This window comes from Hypomesus transpacificus, chromosome 10, assembly GCF_021917145.1.
Source record: "Hypomesus transpacificus isolate Combined female chromosome 10, fHypTra1, whole genome shotgun sequence".
NCBI lineage: Eukaryota > Metazoa > Chordata > Actinopteri > Osmeriformes > Osmeridae > Hypomesus > Hypomesus transpacificus.
Window position 1 is genome coordinate 10,979,086 of NC_061069.1, and position 22,817 is coordinate 11,001,902.

Genomic DNA, 22,817 nt, shown 5'->3' on the forward strand with positions numbered 1-22,817 from the left:
TGCAAAAGTGTAAGCGTGCGCGCTCCCGTGAATCGCGGGATCTTACGCTTTGCTTTCACCAGTTCTGTTTTCACACACGTGTTAATGTAATGTCAGTGTTCAGTCTTCGGATACACTATTATACAAGGCGTTATAGCCTATTGCAACCGATCTTAAAGTCCGCGGTGTAACAAGAGATACATACGTAGACTGAACTTTAGTGTCACTACAACGATACATCTTCTAAACTGGTAGCTGTAGCATTCACACTTTTAGCACCAACAACTTTTCATTTCCTAGTATATCTTATTAGCGCCGACGCTCACAAAGTATGTCACTAAAATAGTGTACTATATTCTATAATATAATCTGAATTCATTGTCATTTGTTGTTGACTGTGTGCATAGTAGCTCTCATCGGTAGGATAGGATGGAACACCTCCCCGACGACAATTCCAGATACAAAGATGTTGACTACTGGGACGAGCGATACCTGACGGAGAAGTCGTTTGAATGGTTCGGGGACTTTTCTAAATTCCAGCATATTTTTGAAAACCTCGTCAGGAAGAAGGATGCCATCCTGGTGCTTGGTAAGTTAACCACATCCATTGTGTTTTCTTTCACAGTTTTGTCTCATTTCTCAATGGTGCATACAAACTTTTTGCGAAAGCTATCGTTGCGTTACTTACTGTTCTCTAGACTATTTTTCTATTTTTCTTTTTTAATACTTTTGTAAAATCATGCTTGCGCTGGATTGACGTCCACAGAACTGCTGTATCTCATAATGTCCGCTAGGTGTCCCTATAGGAGAGAGAATAAACTTTTCCCAGAGTGATTCTCCTGTTCTGAGTAGGTTAATCCTTATCCGAATCACCTTTTATTCAAAATGATTAAGTGCGTGTAAACTTATTATGTCCCCTTTTAGGCATTAAATACAGACTTACACCATAACAAACACACAATAATGTCCGCAAATCATCAACCTACAGTACTGTGCATCCATTATTTAAAACTGTATGTTGTGTGATAGCCGTCTACAGATTCTGTGAATAGATGGTGTGTTGACCAGAAGCCAAGCCATGCAGTACAATGCTATAGCCCACAAGAGGCCAAGAGAGTTGTGTTGTTACAGCGGTCCATAGCGAGCTCATTTGGGTGTTGTTTATGTTTGGTGGCTCTCCAGGTTGGGAGGTGTGTGTGGAAGGGGGATTTTAATGGGTTTTTTTTTGGGGGGGAGGTAAGCGTAATGCGTCACATGCACATGCACCGGTTTTGATCTTTTTGAAGTTATGGTCTTGACTGACATTAACTTGACATGGAGATTTTCAAGGTATAACACAACAAGCTAGCCCAGTGGGACGAGAGGAGAGCGAGAGATGGGGAGAGGAGGGGAGATGGTTGGATAGAGCGGGGGGGGGGGGGGGGGGGAGTGAGGAGTGAAGGGGGGAGAGAAGACAGGAGAGGAGATGGAGGGGGTAGAGAAGATGGGTGGTGAGATAGTGGGGCGAGAGAGAAGAAGCAAGAGGAGCCAGCAGGGAGGGGAGAGGAGAGAAGATGGAGAGGAGGAGAGGTAGTCTGGCAGAGGATGGGTTTTGAGGCAGAAAGAGAGGGTGCAGGAAGATGGGAGTCAGGAGGATGAACGTGGGAGAAGGACTGGCTCTGTGTTGGAAAGCAGAGCAGGAGTGAAGGAGGGAGGTAAATAACTAATCAGGTTTGAGCCCCTCTGCTCCCTCAGACGGAGGTCATTTCCATTAGAGCCTAATCTACACAGTGCAGAGAGGAGGAGAGCTCGAGTGCTTTGCCGCATGCTGATCACAGTCACTCCTTCACCGCATCTCTTCTCATAGACTCTCTCGAAAGGATCTGTCTGTAAGTCTCTGTGGTCTCTGTCCATATCCTGTCGACAGACTCTGTACCGTTGTCTCTCTCGAGTCTGTCCCAAACTATTTGTATGCCGCTTTGTTTAGTTCAAACGGGATGTGTCTGTGGTTTCTGTGTGTCGTCTCTGTTGTCTCTCCATAGTGCATATTTCTCCTTGTCATTCCCTTCTGTGCTTCGTCCTCTCATGGTCTACATGTCCTCTCCGTCCGATTTGCACAGTGCCCTCTGCTCTCCTGTACTTTCTCTCCCCCTGTTCCCGACCTTTGTCTCCCTCTAGGAGTTTGGTAGTCTGTCACTCTCCGATCTTCCCTCTGTTTCTTTCTCTTCCCGCCCCCACCCTGCTGACCCATCCCACACAAGCCTCTCTCCTTCCTCTCTGCTGCCTCCTGCCTCCTCCGCCTCCTCCCCCACACAGGCACTTCCTGCACCTCGTTTTCACAGTCTCTCCCTTTTCTCTGTCTGTCTTTCTCTGTGTACTTTATGTCCTCTTTCGCTCTGTCTGTCTCTCTCTCTCTCTCTCTTGCTCTCTCTCTCTCTCTCTCTCTCTCTCTCTCTCTCTCTCTCTCTCTCTCTGTCTCTGTCTCTGTCTCTGTCTCTGTCTCTGTCTCTCTCTCCTTGCCAGAGTCTCTCTCTCTGCAGTATGGATCTTCTGAACAGACAGAAGCCCACACACAGCAGCACTGTGTGGTTCACTGTCTTGAGTGTGGGCTCTCTGACGGGGTTCAAACACCCAGCCAGGCCCCAGCCACAACCCAGCCAGGCCCCAGCCACAACCCAGTCAGGCCCCAGTCAGGCCCCAGTCAGGCCCCAGTCAGGCCCCAGTCAGGCCCCAGTCAGGCCCCAGTCAGGCCCCAGTCAGGCCCCAGGCACCCTGGGTTCGGTGTGCTCTGTTCCGCTGTGGTTTTGCATTGGCTTGTCTGTTGTTCAGGGTGACCCAGTAAGACCCAGACTAGCAGAGCCTGCAACACTCTGTAGAACCCTGCACATAACACTCAATACAATGTGGGGGATAAGTCTAGCTCTGTGGCAGGGCCTTTGACTGCAGAGCTGGAGGTAGTGATTTTCTATATCCCCCCAACGTCACCTTGGATAAAAGTGTTAAAAAACTTTGTATTAACGTCTTCTTCCATTTGCATATAAATGCTGCAGTATATGACTACTTCACTCACTGGACACTGTGGACATTAAAGATAAGTTTACTGTTATGTTTTGCATTATAGTTCCTATAATTTATGAGCGTGTTTGGTGCTGATAGTATTTGTTATTGGAAGTCTGGTGCCATAATTGTTGGGTGTCTCATGCCTTGGGTAGATTACTGTTGTCCTTGTGCTCTGAATGACATGATTTTATGATGTCATATCGGCAAAAAACACTCACCCACTGCGTCACCATCTTTAGCTAACCGCCATTATCCTTGCCACAAACCACTAACCACACGCTGCCCTAAAGATGCAGCAATAGCCCAGACGTTTATCACCTGCCTGGGGCACTTTCTGATGATGTAACAGCCACCCACTCACAGGGGTCATGGCTTCTTGCGTATTTCCCTTGGCGCCTGGTGATGATGTCCCTGATTGGCTCTCTCCCGTGTGAGTAACAGGCAGCCAGGGCTACACAATGTTCTCTCTCCATGTTCTCAGTTCAAAGCACCCTTCCAGCCGCCGTCACACCCAGGGGCCTGTCCTAAGCCTCATTGGTGAGCATCGTGTGTGTGTGTGTGTGTGCATCGTGTGTGTGCATCGTGTGTGTGTGGGCCGCTTCATCTAAGAAGAGCTGTGCGTGTGCGGTTGTAAGTGCCCTAAACTCTCTGTCAACCCTAGTCTCTGTTATGTCTACCACTCCTGTCCATTGATCTTTTTCTCATTTCTTGTTCTCATATAGTGAGAAGGCACTTGCCCTTGGTGACCTTAAAGGCCTGCAGTTGGCTGGAGTCTGTCGGCGTAGTTGTAAGCGGTAGCCATGGTGACTACCGAGCTCGTTGTGTAACGATCCACCTGCTCCTGGCGTTACATGAGGGCATGATGGAGTCCATGACATCACACTGCTGTCTGACCTCTGTGCCTCCCCCCCTCATCTCCTTATGCCTCGACCCAGCCCCCCCCCCCCCACCACCACCCTTAGCTCCACCTGCTTTTCACCTCCCCTTTGTCTTCCCCTACTTCACCTCTCTCACCTCCCCTCCTCCCCCATCCTTTCACTCCAGGTCAGGATCAGGTATCAAAGGCTTCCACCTGTGTCCATTTCTTTAGCCATCCTAGGCGAATAGGCGGGCAGTTCTATATATAGCTCTGGAGCTGAGGTGTTTATGATGCACTTTCCACAGGCCTCCAAACCTGGCCTGTCACCGCTGTTTAGTAGTGTTTCACTGCATGGACCAACCGTCGATCGGTGTGTGTGTTTACGTGAGTGAGTGTGTGTGTGTGTGTGTCCTGGTGTTTACTGTGGCAGGCAGGCAGGCATGCTGGAGGGTATCAGTGTTAATGGGGAGGTCCTGATGAAGGTCCTCTCCACACATCCCTGTTTCTGCTGTGTCAGAAGATCCCAACACACACACACTGATATGGACACTTTCTGGACTTGATGCTGACAGGGTGGAAACTTAGTGGCTACGGAGGGAGGAGGAGGGGGAGGGGGGAGAGAGAGGGAGGGGTGAGGGGGAGGGAGGGAGGGAAGGGAAGAGAGAGGGAGGGAGTGGGGGAGGGGGAGAGGGAGGGAGGGGGGAGGGGGAGAAGGGGAGGGGGAGAAGGGGAGAGGGAGGGGGATGGGGAGAGAGAGGGGTGAAAGTCAGGAATAATTTCTTAGCAGCTGTCAGGGGACCCAGCTGGTATTAGATCCTACTTTACAAATGCCCACAGCAACATAAAAGACACGCATGCGCACACCCACGTACAGCACACACACACATACACACACAGAGACAGACACACACTCGTTCCCTCGTCCCTCTCTGAACTTTCTCTGCTTTTCTCTCAATTCTGTTCCTTCACTTCTTCATCTTCATCATCTATTGCCTCCCTCCATCCCTACCTAGCTACTTCTATTCCAGTTTGTCCTCCCCTCCTCCACCCCATCTCCTCTCATCCCTTTCTTTCTCATCCTGTTTCTTTGTGTAGGGAAAACCAGGGTATCACCTTTCCTCTCTCCCCCCTCATCCTCTCTCACCCCTTCCCCCCTCTCTCCCCCTCTCTCCCCCTCTCTCTCTGGAGCAGCAGATCAAAGGGAGAGGGTGCCGAGGTGTGCTGGGAGAAAGGAGCGAGGGAGCGGGAGTGTTCCCACAGGAGAAGGAAAGAAGATGGGGGGGGGGGGTCTGGAGGGGGGGGGGGGGCAGGAATGATGTGACTGAATATTATGAGTGAAAGACGATGCCCCTGTCTTGAGTGATGACCCAGCCAGAGTGTCTCCTCTGAGCTGGAGCCTGCAGGGAGACGGGCTACAGATGCTCGTCTGATGCAGTGGGGCACAAGGTTGGAGAGGCTGATCTCCCTGCAGTGTCCTCCAAACCAGAGGACACACACACACACTCACCCCCCACACACACACACACTCCCACACACACACTCACACGCACTAACTCACTCAGTCACACACCCACTAACTCACTTCCACACACACACGCACTAACTCACTCAGTCACACACCCACTAACTCACTCCCACACACACACACACACACATGCACACACACTCACAGAGGCATGCAGAAAACCATATAAAGGCTGTATATATGTGAGCGTTTGTCTTCAGTAACATCTGCAACAACCCAACTAAAGGAATGGTGTGAATGAAGGAGAGGAGCGGATGAATGGGTGATGGAATGAATCAGTGAATGAATGAAAGAAGGAGGGGGGGCGGTGGAGGAGGGAGGATGAGGGTGGGGGGTGGGAGCATTTACACTGCTCACACCCCTCCCTCTCTCTCAGCATTTTGATTGGCTGGTTTCAGGAAGCCCTGACTATACAGTACAGTGTTCCAGTCAGTAGGGGCAACCCCCCTCCCCTGTCTCCCCGTGCCTCCATCTCTCTGCTGCTGTTAGGACTGGTGCTGCTTGTGAATGAGCCAGAAGCCGCAGAATGTGAATGAGAAACAGGGAGGAGGGGAGCAGGCTGAATGAAAGCTAAGAGACGGGGAGTGAGGGGCGAGGGGTGGAGGGAGATGGGCGAGGGGGAAGGAGAGAAGAGGAGGGAGGAAGTAGAGAAGGAGGGAATTGAGCAGAGATAGCTACGCTCCATTGGTGCCTCCACTTCCAGCCGCAGTGCCCCTCCCGCCTCATTCCTGTGTGTGTGTGTGTACCTGTGTGTACCTGTGTGTATGTGTGTGTGTACCTGTGTGTGTGCATCCCTGTCCTTCATATGTACGCTGGTCAGAGAGGATGCACAGAATGAGAATGCCTTGGCTGGCGGAGGTGGCTTGCCTGTGAGCCAATGGGAACCTCCCTTCCCTAACTACCACACACACACGCCACATCACACACGCACACATTTCTGCTCCCTGTGCAAGCACCAGCACCGTGCCCAGAATAATAACCGGGTTACCCGGGCAACCAGGCTGGGATGATGGCTGCCTCATCCTAGCACAGAGCGTGTGTGTGTGTCTTAGACCATGTCAGTGTGTGTGTGTGTGTCAGGGTGTTTCTGTGTCACAATGTGTGTGTGCGGCAAGGTTTGTATGAATAAGTTGTGTCACTGGACTGTCGGTTTCTATCGGCTCCCCTGCTGTTAATGTCCATCTGTGTGTGTGTGTTTGTGTATGCTTGTATGTGTGTGTTCTGAATGAGACTGAAAGCCCAATGTCCACAAGAACAGACCTCGGCAGGAAACACGACACTTAGTCACTCTGATACTGATCATAACAGAATGCACTTGTTGACAGCAGTCAGTTCTCAGTACACCATGCGTGTTCAGGTTCAGCGCCGTTACCGGCGGTTACAGAGAGGGGGGGGGGGGGTCCTTCTGGGAACAGGATGTGTGCCCATATGTGGTCGCCGCTCAGCCTCCCTGCCTGTTGGATGACATGATCTGTGCTCCCCAGGAAATGAAGCCTCAGTCACTTCCTGTTCATCTTCAAGGTAGTAGAGTGTGGGGGGCCGTCCGTGAGTGTGTGTGTGTGTGTGTGTGTTAGCACGTGCAGCGCTGTAGCCTGCGGTCTCATTACCTGATGGAAATGAGTGCAGTGGGACAGAGCAGAGAGGGTTTTTTCCTGGAGAGAATGTACTGCAGTGAGCGGAGCGGGGAGGGGAGGGGAGGGGAGAGTGGAAGGAGACAGGCAGCGAGGAGCACACAGGGGAGGGGGGGGTCAACAAAGGACAGCAATGGAAGAAGGGCGGAGGGGGAGGGGTGTTTGCGTTGTCACAAAAAGTTTCCTGCAACTCCTAGTTTACTCCTAGTTTACTCCTAGTTTACTCCTAGTTTACTCGCATTCAAGAACTATTTTGATGACGTTCCTGCAGCCATAATATTCAGGATGACGAAGAAATGGAGAATGTGTGTGCGAATGGGTACCCAGATGTTCTGACTGACTCTCTGTTGCTGTGTCTTTCTATCTTTAACACGCGCACACACAGGCATACATTAAGCTTACGCTGCCAGCAGACTGGGAATCAGCAGACCCCCACAATCTTTGTGTGTGTGTGTGTGTATGTGTGCTTCTCTCGTCATGTGTGTGCGCAGTAGGAACAGAGTGCTCCAGCTCTCTGGTCTCCCTGTCCCTCAGTCCTGGTGATGCGATGCGTTCAGAGATGTGATGCACTCTGAGGTGAGTGTATGACCTCCTCCAGAGGGCCAGGCAGGGGGAAGGACACGTCCAGCTGTGAGGCTGGGACCTAGTGAGCTGCCGAGGGGGCTTAGAGACGGCCGCCATCTGGCCGGGGAGATGGAGGGGCGTTAGGGACGATGGGCACGGGGCATTATCAGAGTGATGGAAGGATGTTTGTTGGCTTTTGCCAGTTGAGCATCACTGGGGTTAATGACTCGCTGTAATCCATCTGAAGTTGTCCCTCATTGTAGAGTGATAGGTGTGTGTGTGTGAGAGAGAGTGTGTGACAGTGAGACAGACAGTGAGACAGACAGACAGACAGACAGACAGACAGACAGACAGACAGACAGACAGACAGACAGACAGTGAGACAGACAGTGAGACAGACAGACAGTGAGACAGACAGACAGACAGACAGACAGACAGACAGACAGTGAGACAGACAGACAGACAGTGAGACAGACAGTGAGACAGACAGTGAGACAGACAGACAGACAGACTGACAGAGACCATAAGTGGCTACGGGAGGAACAAGAGTATTTTCATTGGAAAGTCTGCAGCGCGGTGTGTGTGTACCCGAGTCTGTGTGTGTTACTGTGTGTGTGTGTGTTACTGCGTATGTGTGTGTGTGTGTGAGGCAGCGTGAGCGCACACAGTACGCGTGGCAGCTCTCCATCACGTCCTCACGCCTTAATCAGCGCTGCTCCTGAAGGGGAATGCCCCCTCATCCAGGGTTAGGGGAGTGTGTGCGTCACCACTGCCCTCTTTACAGGGCTCGCTGCTGTGACGTACTGTAGCCACGGTGATGTACTGTAGCCACGGTGACGTACTGTAGCCTTGGTGACGAACTGTATCCACGGTGAAGTACTGTAGCCACGGTGACGTACTGTGGCCGCGTGGCCGACAAAGTGTGTGTGTGCGTATAGGTAGCATGAGGAAAGGGCTATACGAGAGGGGAGCAGCAGGGTTAAGTGCGGCTTGTTTTCAGCATGCTGTTATTTCCGTAGGTGAATATCTTTCAGGCCGGGGTGCAGAACCACTGCAGGCTCATCCCCCACAAGCACACACACAAACTATGTTCACACACACACACTATGTTCACACACACACACACACTATGTTCACACACACACACACACACACACACACACACACACACACACACACTATGTTCACACACACCATGACCTTTCTTTCTCTCTGATCATGACCTCTATCTGACCTTCCTCCTCTCTCTCTCTCTCTCTCTCTCTCTCTCTCTCTCTCTCTCTCTCTCTCTTTCTCTCTCTTTTTGTCTCTCTGTCTCTCTCTCTTTCCCTTGTATGTTCCTTCTCCGCCTCCTCTGTCTCCTTATCACTGCTTCTCCATCTTTCTCTCCCTTCTTCCAGCAGAGTGAATCCTGAATTACCAAATCTCTGACACTTGTTTTCTTCAAATCCCTTCTTTGTCGTCTCCTCTAAGACCATTACTGCGGCTAACCCATCCAATGCAGCAGTTGTCTCTGTGTGACCAATCAGATTTGGAGGAGAGCGCAGGCTTCGCTGCCATCCCCAGCAGCCTTACGTAACACAGAGTCAGTAATGCGAACAAGCATCACCCTGTGCTTGTCTGGGTTTGTCTGTTCCTGCTGGTCTGCCTGTGTCTGTCTGTCTGTCTGTCCATTTGTCTGTTATTTGTCTGCCTGTGTCTGTCTGTCTGTCCATTTTTCTGTTATTTGTCTGCCTGTGTCTGTCTGTCTGTCTGACTCATTTAAATAGAAGACATGATTCTCCAGTTGACTCAAGTATTCTCTTTTTCTGCCTGGGTCCCTTTCTTTCTCGCTCAATCTCTTGCTGCCGGTGGTGTGATCACCATGGCAACAGGAGAGACAGGTCCCGAACCAGGACCGGGGTGTGACCCCTGAAGCATCCGCCCCTTCAACCCCATCTCCATGACAACAGGCCCGTCGGGACCTTGTGAACTGACACCTGGCGCTCTGTGCTCTGCCTGTGATGCAACTAGCAGCGTGCGCCTGTCTAATCCACCCTGCGATCCTCTCCTCGACTCTACCTTCCTCGCTCTGCGCTGCTCTCCTCGGCTGTACGCCCTTTCAGACCGAAATACGACGATGTTCTAGCGTAGCCAAAGGAGACGTGGGTAGAGGAGGAGGACGAGAGAGGAGGAGAAGAAAGAGACTGAGGAGGAGGAGAGGTGAGGGGAGGATCAGGGAGTGTTTTAGAGCCTCACATTAGGGGATTATCTCTTCATGCTACTGTCGCTTTTGTTCTGGTCAGGATTATCCAGCGCAGGAGCTAGATCAGGACACACACACACACTTTTTGGACGTGCCAAGTTCCTATTAGCTTCTCCAGAGGATCAGTGAACAGATGGTCAATGATGTGCTCATGACCTGAGGAATGTCGGACCTCCTTGAAACAATCTCTCTTGTCACACACACCCACCCCTCACACACACACACGCACACACTCCCTGTGCAAGCACCAGCAGCGTGTCACCCTCACTCCATCATGTCGCATTTGAAACGCAGCGCCGTGTCTTGATTACATGTTACACAATCTTACGAGATATCATGAAGCAGATTGGGCAAAAGAAGTGTTTTTGTAAGAGAGAGAGAGAGAGAGAGACAGAGAGAGAGAGAGAGAGAGAGAGCGCGCGTTGAGATCCGTGACTCAAAACGCCGGCCGATGGTTCCTCAGTTAGTTACCATGGCTACCGACTGCAACTTTTCAGTGCTTTCGACCAAGTCATGCTGTACTGCGGCTAACAGGGCCTGGGTCCTACAGCGTCTGCTCTGAAGGAGATGGATGCATGAACTGACGTTAACACGGTGTGCTGTACCTCTCTGGTCCAGGTGATGCCACGCACGCCGTCACCAGCTCCCAAATCATGTTGTGTCGTCATAGAGATGCTCGGCTCATGGAGGACTGAGCTCGCGAGCACAGAGTCGGAAGCAGACGAGGGGAGGTGAGGGGAGGTGGCCTCCTGTACGTTGTTCTTCGGGTCCTCTGGGAAGAGCCAGGCTGGAGGTCCTGTGGAGCGCCTGTCATGGTGTCAGATCACCTGAGGTCTGGGAGCTCAGGCCCCATCCTCACCAGGCCTCTGCTGCCCCTGTCACTCTCCACTCAGCAGCCAGTCACTGCATATATGATGTCATCCCAACACTGACCCCAGAGCTTAGTCTGCATTCTCTACGAGAGAGAGAGGGAGAGAGAGAGAGAGGGAGAGGGAGAGAGAGACAGGGAGAGAGAGACGGAGAGATAGAAGACATAATAGAGAAAGAAGAATGGATGAAACACGTGTAGACAGTAAGAATGAAAGGGTGAGAAGAGAGGGTGAGAGGGAGTGTGCTGTAGAGGGAGTGTGCTGTAGAGGGTAGAGGGAGTGTGCTGTAGAGGGTAGAGGGAGTGTACTGTAGAGGGTAGAGGGAGTGTGCTGTAGAGGGTAGAGGGAGTGTGCTGTAGAGGGTAGAGGGAGTGTGCTGTAGAGGGTAGAGGGAGTGTGCTGTAGAGGGTAGAGGGAGTGTGCTGTAGAGGCGGTGGGATTGAAAGCGAGCGCTGGAAGGAGAGAAAACAATATAAAACCGGACTTTCATAAATCCCTCTACTGGGAAAGATGCCATGTCACATGCAGATTAAACGCACACACACATACACACTCTTTCATCCATCCCAGAAATACACACACTCTCCACCCCCCCCCCCCCCCACACACACACACACAGACACACACACAGACTCTCCAATCTCCCCGCTCCTTCAGAACACAAACTGCACATGATGTCATCTCATTTGCGAGTCCTGCTGTATCTGTGGCTTGTGCTCAGTCCTCATCAGACCAGGCCTTCCCAGACGGCGACCGTCCCCCTCCCAGAGACAAGAAAACAGCTTTTAGCCGTGAACAAACAAGCCTCTGCGTGCTAGCCTGCCTTAGCTCGGTGCTAAGTCAAGCACAGTGGACCTATTGTATGCTAAGTGCTGTAATGTGCCAGCCTGTTGACTGGTGACAGGGGAGCTGGGTGCTGATGTTGGAGGGAGAGGGACAGGTTGTATCCTACACTCTCCTCTCAGTGTGCCTCCATGTTCTTCTCCTCTCTGATGTCGTACCCTCCAGTGCCTCAGGGCTGCCCCACATTGTACAGCTTTGATGCGTACGGTGTACGGCTCCTCTCCTCTCTTTCGTTCTCCCTCCTCTCCTGCGTTCGCTCTGTTCAGCGCTCATCACGACTTCTGGCAACACTTGCCCCGTCTTACTTTCTTGTTGTTTTTCTTTCGCTATGGCACTTTTGCGCTCTCTCTCTCTCCTCGCTCGCTCGCTTTATCAATCTCCCTGTTTCTGGCTTCTTGAGCCTGCAGCTCAGTGAAGACAGGTTATGTAATGTCATACATAAGAGAGGGAGGAAGAGAGAGCAAGGTAGAGGGCAGGGTGGAGGGAGAGAGAGAGAGAGGAGGAAGGAGGACGAGAGAGGTAGAGGACGAGAGGAATGGTGGAGGAAGACGGAGAGGGAGGAAGGAGGAGAGGTGGATGAGGGGAGGGAGGGAGGTGGAGGAAGAGAGAATATGCTGAGAAAAACGGATGTTCTCACCCATTCAAACAATGTTCGAGCTGATACAATCTGTCCTTTATGTGGGATCAAATCACATAAGCACCTCAACGTTCTCTTCACAGGTACTTGCTGTCCTCTTGTAAGTGTGTGTGTGTGTTTGTTCCGAAATCAGATTAAGGTAAAACGACTGACATGGGGATTTGAGGATGCACTGCATGAGTTCATCCGTAATAAATGACAGATTGAGTTATAAAAACGTTTTACAGCATTTCACGCAGGTAGTTCCATATCCATCTTACGTCCACCCAGAACATATCCAAACAGTCCTGGCTGTTCTGCCTGAACAATCTTCCAGGTTCTGCGTTTCTTTTTGGTTATTTCAGGTCATTTTCTTGCAGTTCTCCCTTCTATTTCATCTCAGTCGCTAGCATCTGGCCCTCTCCCGTCCTCCCTGTCATGACTCCAGATCTCTACCCAGACATGGGGTGATGTAACCTCTTTTTGGCCACTGAGTTCCCCGTCGCCGAACATTTGATTCTACATCTTTCTGAGAAATGCCCTCCCTCCCTCCCTACCTCCCTCCCTCCCTCTTTTAAGGTCTTAATCGTGTCCCTAATGCCGTTCTCTGCTGGCTCAGCAGAGGAAGAGAGAGACGGAGAAAGCGAGAGAAAGACAGAGGTAGAACCAGAGACGAGGGGAGGTGCGTGGAACGTTCCATACACCATACCCAACGTGACATACCTATATACTTACTGTTGCATCTTGAGATCATCTTTCTGTTTCATCCTGCTCGGTCAGATGGACCAGAACTCCTGCCTCAGCGAGGCCTAACCGGGGTCAGGGGTCAGGAGAGCCCTCTCTGTCGCGCTCGCTGTCGCCTACCCCCGTGGTGTTCCTGGAGTTCAGCAGCTCTGGAGAGAGACGCGTTCACGTCCTCACGCGGCACTGCGGCCCGGGCAGGAAGCTGGTCTCTCCCCTGCCCTCTGGTGACCGAGAACATAAGGTCACTGTCGTGTCAGGATAGGCCTCAACCTCCGCTCAGGGACAGGGAGGATGACATAATTGTCATACAGCAGATGCCCCTTGGGAGTGCGCTTATCTACACACACACACACACATACAGATGATAATCTGCATGACCTCTAACCCCCTCTGAAATACACCATGGACTTGTCTGACCAACTGATCTAGTGTGTGTGTGTGTGTGTGTGTGTGTGTGTGTGTGTGTGTGTGTGTGTGTGTGTGTGTGTGTGTGTGTCCGTGTCCGCACCCTTATTGGTGCGTTTCCTTGCATGTTTACGCAAATAATGATCGTATAGATGGTGTGATTCTTTCTGCATGTCCGTCCTAAATTCTTATTCAACGTGTGCTGCTTGTGTATCTGCATTCATGTCCACGCGGTCTGGTGTGTAGCTGTGTGTAGCTGTGTGTGTGTGTGTGTGTTCCCTGCCGCCTGGCTAGCCGAGAGCAGGACAGATTGTTATAACTAAGCTCTTTAATCTTCAAACTCCCAATCTTTATTCCTCCTTAGCGTGAGAACACCCAAAGATTCATCCTTCTGCCTCTGGCTAACGCACACACACACACACACACACACACACACATTGTGGTAGCGTATGATGTGTTGTGTGTTTGTGAGCCTGTAAGGCCATGAAGGCGAGCTCACCTAGCACCCAGCTCCGCAGGGATCCCTCCACACTGACTCTGTCCCTCTCTGTCCATGTGCGTCCCTGGGCTGGCTGGGTGCCCCCTGAGCATACGGAGAAACAGCTGCCTTTGTTTGAGTTCTTACATTTCCCCTTTGTTGTCTCCCTCACGTGTGTGTGTGTGTGTGTGTCATGATGACTCAGTGCAGTGCAACTAGGTGAGGGAGCGATGCCAGACTCAGCACTTTGGCTGGCACTGCCTTTTCAAGCAGGTGTGTGTGTGTGCGTGTGTGTGTGTATGATGGACTCAGCATTCTGCTGGCTCTCTCTCATCAGGTATGCAGTCAGAGTTGTTGCTGCGGGGAGATGTCTGATAAGGAGGGAGAGAGAGAGAGAGAGGAACAGAGGGAGAAAGATCGAGAGAGAAGAAAGGAAGGTTGAAAAGACGTCATGTCACCTGTGCCAGCTCTTCTCCTCCTCCCTCCTCCTCACTCCTCTCCTCATTCCAGTCCCTCTATTCAGACCCACATCTCTCCTCTTCTGAAGCCGGGCCTAATCATTCTTCCAGTCAATCAAATCGGAATCAATTCATATTCACGAGTGACGCGTGTTCCCCCACATTCATTCACTGACTCACTCTCTTAGTGTCCTGCTCGAGCCTCTCTCCCAGCAGCATCCTGCAGCAGTAATTCAGCCCTCAGTTACCAGGGATGCAGGCAGGACTAACTCCTCACTAGCTCCTCACTAGCTCCTCACTAACTCCTCACTAACTCCTCACTAACTCCCTCTGAACATCCTACAAATCGACAGGTATTTACGAGGGGAAGTCTGTGTGTTTGTGTGTGTGTGTCGCGTTGTGTCGCACCAGAAAAAAGTCAAAGCGTCAGTTTAACAGCTGAAACAGCTTGGTGAAAGAGGCAGAGGAGAGCTGGAGACACACTCCCCCCCCCCCACACACACACACTCTCTCTGTCCATCCTCAGGTCTCCCTCACCTCCTCCTGCTGTCTCCCTCCTCCTCCCACTTCCTCCACAACACCACGGTTCATCTCAAACAGGAAGTGAGGATGACTCAGCGAGAACGTTGAGGGTAAGGAAAGGTCAGACAGTGCGTACGGCCAGACAGGCCGCAGTGATGGATGGAGAGAGAGAGTGAGAGAGAGACAGAGGGGAAGAGGGAGACAGAGAGGTAGAGAGAGAGGTAGAGAGAGAGGTAGAGAGAGAGGTAGAGAGAGAGGGAGAGAGAGAGGGAGAGATGGAACAAACAGCAAGCTGTCTGTGTGTGGAGGACAGTGTGTTTGTGTGAGTTGGGCTGACTGGACGTGTGGAGCCACAGAGTCCTGATAAGGACAAGTTCCTCCCCTGTCTGTCTCGTGTCTGGGACTCACAACTCTCACCACGCTATCATTTTTTTAAACATATAATCTTATCTAAGCAGGCCGAAATAGAAGGCACCAGGACATGAAGACGACACGTCGGGACAGAAAAACCCGGACTCAGGAAGCCCGTGACCATATTTGGCGTGGTTGTGTGTAGCGGTGTTGATGTTGACACTGCGCAGCCCCTGCTCACATCCTGCTTCCCCGTGGAGATCAATGGGATTGATCACTGATAGGGTCGCGCCACGGCAAGGGGGACTCATCCATCAGCTGCTGCCTGATCCATACAGTATAATCAGGGCAAGGTTACCACAGGATCAGCACTGACACACCGGCCCTGTGGGACCACCTTTGGTGCAGCTGAAGTGGAAAATGAAACAGTTGAGATTCAGTTCGAATACTGCGTGTTTCCAGGTCCACCATGTTGTTTGGTCACAGACGTCATCCTGGCAGGAGGCTAATTGAAAATACCTTCACTGCTGCTGCCCTTTTCCCCTACACTACTCGCTGTGTGTGTGTGTGTGTGTGTTTGTGTGTGTGTGTGTGTGTGTTTGTGTGTGTGTGTGTGTGTGTGTGTGTGTGTGTGTGTAAGCGCAGTGTGCTCTGCCCATGTCTGCACTTAATTATCTTAGCATACAATTATAATGTCACACCAATGATAATAACTGTTACTTGGTGTCAGTAAGCTACTACTGGTGCTCATGGCTAGCTCTTCCTGGCTGGGGGAGAGCTACCCTGAACCTCATCACAATGTGGAGGATTGTCCATGCCTGCCTGTCTATCTACAGTATCTGTCTGTTTGTGCAGCCTGCCTGCCTGCTGTCAGTCTGTCGGCCAATCGTACTGTGTGCTAGGGGTGTGTGTGTGTACCATATCTCACTGTTCCTGTGTGTGTGTGTTATGTGTTCCAGTGGTGTGTGTGTGTGTGTTATGTGTTCCAGTGGTGTGTGTGTTCTGTGTGTTCCAGTGGTGTGTGTGTGTGTGTTATGTGTTCCAGTGGTGTGTGTGTTCTGTGTGTTCCAGTGGTGTGTGTGTGTGTGTTGTGTGTTCCAGTGGTGTGTGTGTGTGTGTTGTGTGTTCCAGTGGTGTGTGTGTGTTGTGTGTTCCAGTGGTGTGTGTGTGTGTGTTATGTGTTCCAGTGGTGTGTGTGTGTGTGTTATGTGTTCCAGTGGTGTGTGTGTTCTGTGTGTTCCAGTGGTGTGTGTGTGTGTGTTGTGTGTTCCAGTTGTGTGTGTGTGTGTGTTATGTGTTCCAGTGGTGTGTGTGTGTGTGTGTGTTATGTGTTCCAGTGGTGTGTGTGTTCTGTGTGTTCCAGTGGTGTGTGTGTGTGTGTTGTGTGTTCCAGTGGTGTGTGTGTGTGTTCCAGCCGCTTCCCGTACGTAGGCCAGGTGACCTAGCTAGTCCAGATTAATCACAGATTAGAGCGAAGCACAAGTGAGGGGATTCCAATCCCAACTGATCCATCAACAGACTCCACTACTGCTGAATCATGCTGCTGCTCCCTGAGCCACAGCTCTGTAGGGTGCTACAGGCTGGCTACAACCTGACCACGTCATGATGATGATGATGGGGCTCCATGGTAATCCGTCTGTAGAGGACAGGGTGACCAATCAGCGAGCGATGGCACAGTTAGGCACCAAGTCTGGGAGGATGGGATGGGAGGATAGGATGGGAGGGTGAGAGGATGAGATGATGGGAGGATGAGAGGATGGGAGGATGGTGTGAGACAGACTGATGGGGACACAGAGGGATGCTCAGGACCGGTCAACACACCTGGTGGTGTTTTGCTAGTTGGTGCACTGTGTGGGTTGGTGTGCCAAGTGGTGTGTGTGAGTGTGGACAGTTGTGTGGTGAGTTCAATGTAAGAAAGGGTAAAACAAAAGGAAAGGAGAGAGGGAGAGGGAGAGAGATCAGAAGGAGTCCAGAGAGAGAGGGAAATATTGGGATGAGTACAGAGAGAGGCAGAGAAAGAGAGATCACATGTTCAGAGGGAGAGGGAAATAGGCATCAGGAGGAGAGAGAGAGTGAGATAGAGAAGGAAAGAGTGTGTGATTGAGGAGCAATGAGGGAGTCATAGCAGAGCACAGTATATTTCAGTGTGTTGCCTCCATGGGCACATATGTGTGTGTGGGTGTGTGGGGTGCGAACAGACAATGCAGCTATCATATCTCTCTCTGCCAGCCTTTACCTTAGTTTACACATCTCAGTCTTTAAAGAAACACAGCGTGAACACACAACAACAGGGGAGGAACAACCGAGGAAACCCTAATAATCATTACAGATGAACAAAAACAAGCTGTTCTTTTTCCCAGTGTTCTTGTCATCTGAGAGCCTCCCTTGTTCATGTTGGTAGAGGGAGAGGGAAAGGGAGAGAGAGAGGTGCGCTCTGCTCTTCAGAGAAACTGGCTTCAGAAGATGGCGTCCTTCCAAACTCCTCCGCCGCTCCCTCACCCACAAACACGCACACACACACACACACACATACACACTCGCAGTCACACTCGCACTCAATCACACAGTCACACTGTCTCTGGGACACTTTTAATTATTCATCCACTAATTAGTGCGTCCGATTACATAACTGCGGTTTCTCCCTTGGTGCTAAAACAGACTTGTAAAGAGCGCTCGCCGGAAGAGTGGAGTTTTTTTTCTCCAGAGAATCTATAATTGATCCCTTTTAACGTTGATGCAACTTCTGTGGAACATTACAATCTGCCTTAAGGTGAGACTAAGATTCAGACAGAGGTATGGGTTAAGAATGCCGCCACGTTATATTGTTGACAATCTATTAAACCTCAGTGAGACCGTAGTGACGGTTTTTATCAACCGCTACTTGCCTCGCGCTCCCCATAAGGTGTTAGTCCTTGTCTGGTCGGGAGGGGCGGGGGGGGGGGGGGAGTGTGATGAGCGAGAGACAAAGAGACACTGCACGGTGAGAGAGAGAGAGATATGAGGTGAGGGCGAGAGAGAGAGTTGGTCTCCATGGAGACAAGCCCAAGTAGCTCACCCTGTCAGCAGCGGTACAGTAAGTGTGCTCCAAACTTTGTTCATCTCTGCCTCTCTCTCTCTTTTGCTCTCTCTCGCTCTATTTGGCTCTCTCACTCTCTCTTTCTCACTCTCTCTCTCTTTTTATACTCTCTCTCTCTGTATCTCTCCTTTTCTCTGTATCTTCCCTTCGTCGTATCCGTCGGTATCTTTCAGGAGTGTCTCTCTCTTCCTGACGGTCTCCAGAGGGCGTGGCCTGAGGAGCTCCAGCCCCCGCGCCGGGCGGTCGACTCCAGGAGAGAGGAGACGAGGCCCTGTCCTCCTCTCAGTCACACAGGACGTGGTGATTCTCTCTCTCCTCTGGCCCTGTTCCTGTGCTGTCTCACTTGGCGTCCCCCGAACCCTGCCTGTTACCTGTGCGCCCCCCCTCCCCCTCCCCCATCTAATTGTATGATAAAGTAGCTTTTATGGACCAGCGAACGGCTCTGACTTAACATCCGTCTCAGAAGAGCTTGTTTTTGCACTTGGATCATCAAGCACCAAGGTCATCAATTCCTCGAGATTACTCTCTGCGTTTGCACTGGGGCTTTAATGATAAGCAAGAGAAATAAGTCTCACACAGAGAGAGAGAGAGAGAGAGAGAGAGAGAGAGAGAGAGAGAGGGAGAGGGAGAGAGAGAGAGGTCTGCAACCTTGGGGAGTTTTGCCGGTTGGCACGTGAGTGTCAGCAGTGGTTAGGGGTGCTGTGGTCACAGGTCCAAGCCCTGGTCTGCGTGCTCCGCATGGCCCTGACACCTGACATGGGATTCCACTGGTGCCTTCTCAGGAGCCCAGCCAGTACTGATATTCCACCCCTGTCATCATCATGAAGGTTCCCACTGCTCCCTGGCTTCAGCTCCCAGAATGCACCCTCCTGTAGGAAGGTTTGACACTGTGGATGTGTCTGGAGTATCAAATTCAAAACTTCTAAGGCGTTCTAAGGTCCTATGAAGTACTTTCGATGAGGTGTAGTAGTTCTATTGGGAAGAAGTTGTATCCCACTGACGGTTTTCAATTCAATTCCTTGATTGATCCTGAGGGAAGGGGTTTGGTAGAGAGGTGTTCAAGCGGTGGTGTAATTGTGATGTAGCCTACCACCTCTTCTACCTTGTCACCATGTCAGTGATCACATGTTTGCACCATCTGCAAGCCCTCATCGGCACACCAGACACCCAACATTAATACAAGGAGCGACGACAGGTTTGGAAGTTCTCGGAATTGTAATTAGCTTGTTTTCATGGAAAGAGTCACAGGGCTTTCCCCTGACTAGTAAGACTAGAACTAGTGCAGCCTGGTCTATTTCGAACCGTCTCTTGCCGTCAATAATCCATCTGAAAGGCTTTGACCATAAAAGGTACTGATCTGTGATCGTTGGGAGTGCAGGTTGACACAGGAAGTGCACCCGTGTGTCTAGAGGACCTCCGAGCTGTGTGTCACCGGTCACAGGGGAAGGCTCTCCCAGATATCAGCAGCTACTTCACACTTCTTTCCATGAGCAGATGCCAGTCTGGTGCCATGCTGGTCTGGTCTGGACACGACCAGGGGGAAACACCACAGTGTTCGGGCCAAGTGGCCTGCCAGCATGTCCCCAAACACACACACACACTACTGACGCTGGCCTCTTTGTGTTTGTTGACGGTCTTGTGATTCCCTCAAGACCAGACATCCATCCCCCACACACACACACACACACACACACACACACACACACACAGAAAACACACACACAGATAACACACAGCTGGCAGCAGAAGCCAATGTGACACGTCTAACTTTAGTCCAGTGCTCTGGTTCCCTGGTTAATCCAGTTAGGATGCCATGGGGGTATCAGGAGATAGTGACAGCCTTGTCCCAGCTAGAGGAAAATCAATTAGACTGGCTCCCTCTGGACTGGCCTGGACAGTTAGGGCAACCCCCCTCACACACACACACACACACACACACACACCTGGATCCCCCTCACATGCTTTAGTCGTGACACACACGCACGCACCCCCTGCCAACTCCACAACTCGTGCCCCGGGTGCAGGAAACGTGCAGCCGTCGCCATGGCAGCAGTGCGTGTGGGCGGGTTGAAGGTCATTGGTGGTGGTGAGCGCCAGCTGATGTCACACAGACGGAACGGGAGCAGTGCCCTTGACGACAGCCCCGTGACTATTACTGTCGTGTCAACCCCCAGGAATGAGCTGTCATGTGACACCCCATCTTTCTTGTCCATGGAAACATGCACGCACGCATCACTGACACACACACTCATACACAGCTGCTGCAGTGGGGGAAACCCTTTGGAAACAATGTGTGGTATCTGGGGGAGCTTTGGGATGTAAGAAGAGTTTACAAGCCCTCCAAACCAGTAGATCACCAAACCTGGGCATGCAGAGGGAGAGAGAGAGGGGGGAGGGAGAGAGAGAGAGGGGGGAGGGAGAGAGAGAGAGGGGGGAGGGAGAGAGAGAGAGGGGCGCAAAGTTATCTCAGGGACACGGCATCCGCCACAAAAACAAGCCTTTGATCACGGTACACAAACAACACACACACAACACACACATCGACGCCGCAAAGGAAAAATGCCAACGATTGGGTTCCCTTATAGTCGATGACCGTTACATAACTGGAACTTTCTGCCTCGTTTGGCATCACTGACACACAGACGGCTTTCACTGTCAACAAACTCGGGGAGAGGTTTGGGTGTGTGTGCGCGTGCAATATGCTCTCTTATGAACGCCCGTTAGAGATGGTAGGCTACTACCATGCATTACTAGGGCGAGAACAGAGCCTCGCCCGTCTTGATGCTCTCTCTCACACTTACACACACACCTAGCCACGGCATGCATGCCACCACACACACACACACACACACACTGGTGTGGGAGTGAGGAGGTGCCAGTGTGTAGGTAGAGCAGGGAGGTGATAACAAGCTCCAGTCACACATCTGGTGAGGTGTCAATGACAGCATGTCGTGTCCCACCTCACACACACACACACACACACACTCGTGAGCACACACATCTACACAGGTGAAACTCAGGAGCTCTCCTCCGCCCCCTCCTCCTCCTACTTTTCCTTCCCCTCATCCACCTTCTGCTCCCCCGTCCTCCTCCTCATGGATGAGTCACACAGGAAAGGTGACATGTTGAACTCCCTCAGTGTTCAGTTAGGTTTCAGACTGGAGAGGTGTAGTATAGGTTCCTACAGCTCTATAGGTTCTCCAGTATGCAGTGTGGAGAGCTTGTTGACAGCCCACATGTCTTGTTCCATGCACCCTGTCTTATTGTTACCACTCAGATCTACAGTAGCTCTCTGCAGACACACCCTTCTATCTCCCCCCCCCAAACCGCCCCAGCGTGATGTATGGGCCATTCCCGCCCTCTCTCTCCCTCCTAATCAATCTGTTTACAATCCATCATAGAGCCCAGCGTGTGTGTGTGTGTGTGGTGTGTGACCTGTATGTTCATGGCACGTCAAGGCTGAGTAACATCAGAGATTTTTAACTGGAAGTGTGTGTCTGTGGTGTGCGCGCGCACGCACCTGTGATACATGCTCTCTGATGTCCTTGACTTACACTCAAATGACTCCCTATACACACACGCACACACCTCTAAATTGACCTCCTTGCTTCAAGGTTATTCCGTCAATCAAAGATTTCATCGATTATCTGTCCTTCCCTCAGCCTCACTCTTCCTCAGCCTCACTTCCGTGTGTTCCGGTCGTTCTCCTGTATTGATTATGATGGATTTACAATCAGGTAACAGATAATTTGCCCTCTCCTCTCCCTAGGTTGTGGTAACAGTGCCATGAGCGTTGACATGCACACAGCTGGCTACCACTCAATCTGCAACATAGACTACTCCTCAGTGTGCATCCACACGATGAGCACCAGGCACGCAGACTGCGCGGGCATGAGCTGGCTCCACATGGACGCCCGGCAGCTGTCCTTCCCTGACGGCTCTTTCGACGTGGTCCTGGAGAAGGGGACCCTGGACGCCATGCTGGTGGAGGAGAAGGACCCCTGGGAGGTGTCCTCGGACGCTGCCTGCCTCATTCACCGAGTCCTGTCTGAGGTGAGTTCTAGTTGGGGTTGCTGCTGTCCTCCTGGTCCCTGGGTCTGTGACACTGACCAGGAAGTGAAGCGATCATCTGGGTCCTATGCTGTAGTGAGGCAGTATTAGCCCTAGAACGTTAGCTGTAGCCACAAGGACTATTGTTCGGCTGTTTTCAGACAGCCAACTGTCACCAAAGCACTTCACCCTAACCAGCCAACGTCAAGCACCATTCAGCTCCCACTTAGCACCCCGACACTAACAACTCTCTCAATGTTGTGACAATCGCAGCACTTGACCTTGACAAGCCAGGCTAGCTCTCAGCGGGTGATAAAAACCTCCTGAAATGGAGAAGGCTAATAACTACTCTCATTTTCCTGTCGGGAAGCGTGCAGGCTAGGTGTGCGAGGAAGGCTCTTTTCATTTCTCCGTCGTTTACGTCAGGAGGCCGGAATCACCCCACCTCACTCTGCAGACACGCAGTCACTCTGAAACGGAAGCCTTTTCTAGAGACTTCTACACACACACTCACTCACACGTGTGTGTGTGTGCTGTATGTAGAGTGGTCTAGTCCAACAGCA

General features: G+C 51.5%; 1 protein-coding gene across 1 annotated transcript; it reads left to right on the forward strand.

The window, feature by feature from the left end:
- The first annotated feature begins 38 nt into the window (after window positions 1-38).
- ece2a (endothelin converting enzyme 2a) lies at window positions 39-22,581 on the forward strand. Its single transcript, XM_047027149.1, has 4 exons — window positions 39-230; window positions 387-568; window positions 21,974-22,257; window positions 22,528-22,581. Exons 2-4 carry the CDS (start codon window positions 409-411, stop codon window positions 22,579-22,581), a joined length of 498 nt encoding a protein of 165 aa, XP_046883105.1. The 5' UTR covers window positions 39-230; window positions 387-408.
- Window positions 22,582-22,817: the final 236 nt, after the last annotated feature.

Excerpts from the sequence above, each read along its gene's own strand:
- ece2a (XM_047027149.1), top strand. The coding sequence starts at position 409 with ATGGAACACCTCCCCGACGACAATTCCAGATACAAAGATGTTGACTAC. Across the intron at positions 569-21,973 it reads GGATGCCATCCTGGTGCTTG|GTTGTGGTAACAGTGCCATG; the intron begins GTAAGTTAACCA and ends TCCTCTCCCTAG. Across the intron at positions 22,258-22,527 it reads TTCACCGAGTCCTGTCTGAG|CACTTGACCTTGACAAGCCA; the intron begins GTGAGTTCTAGT and ends TGACAATCGCAG.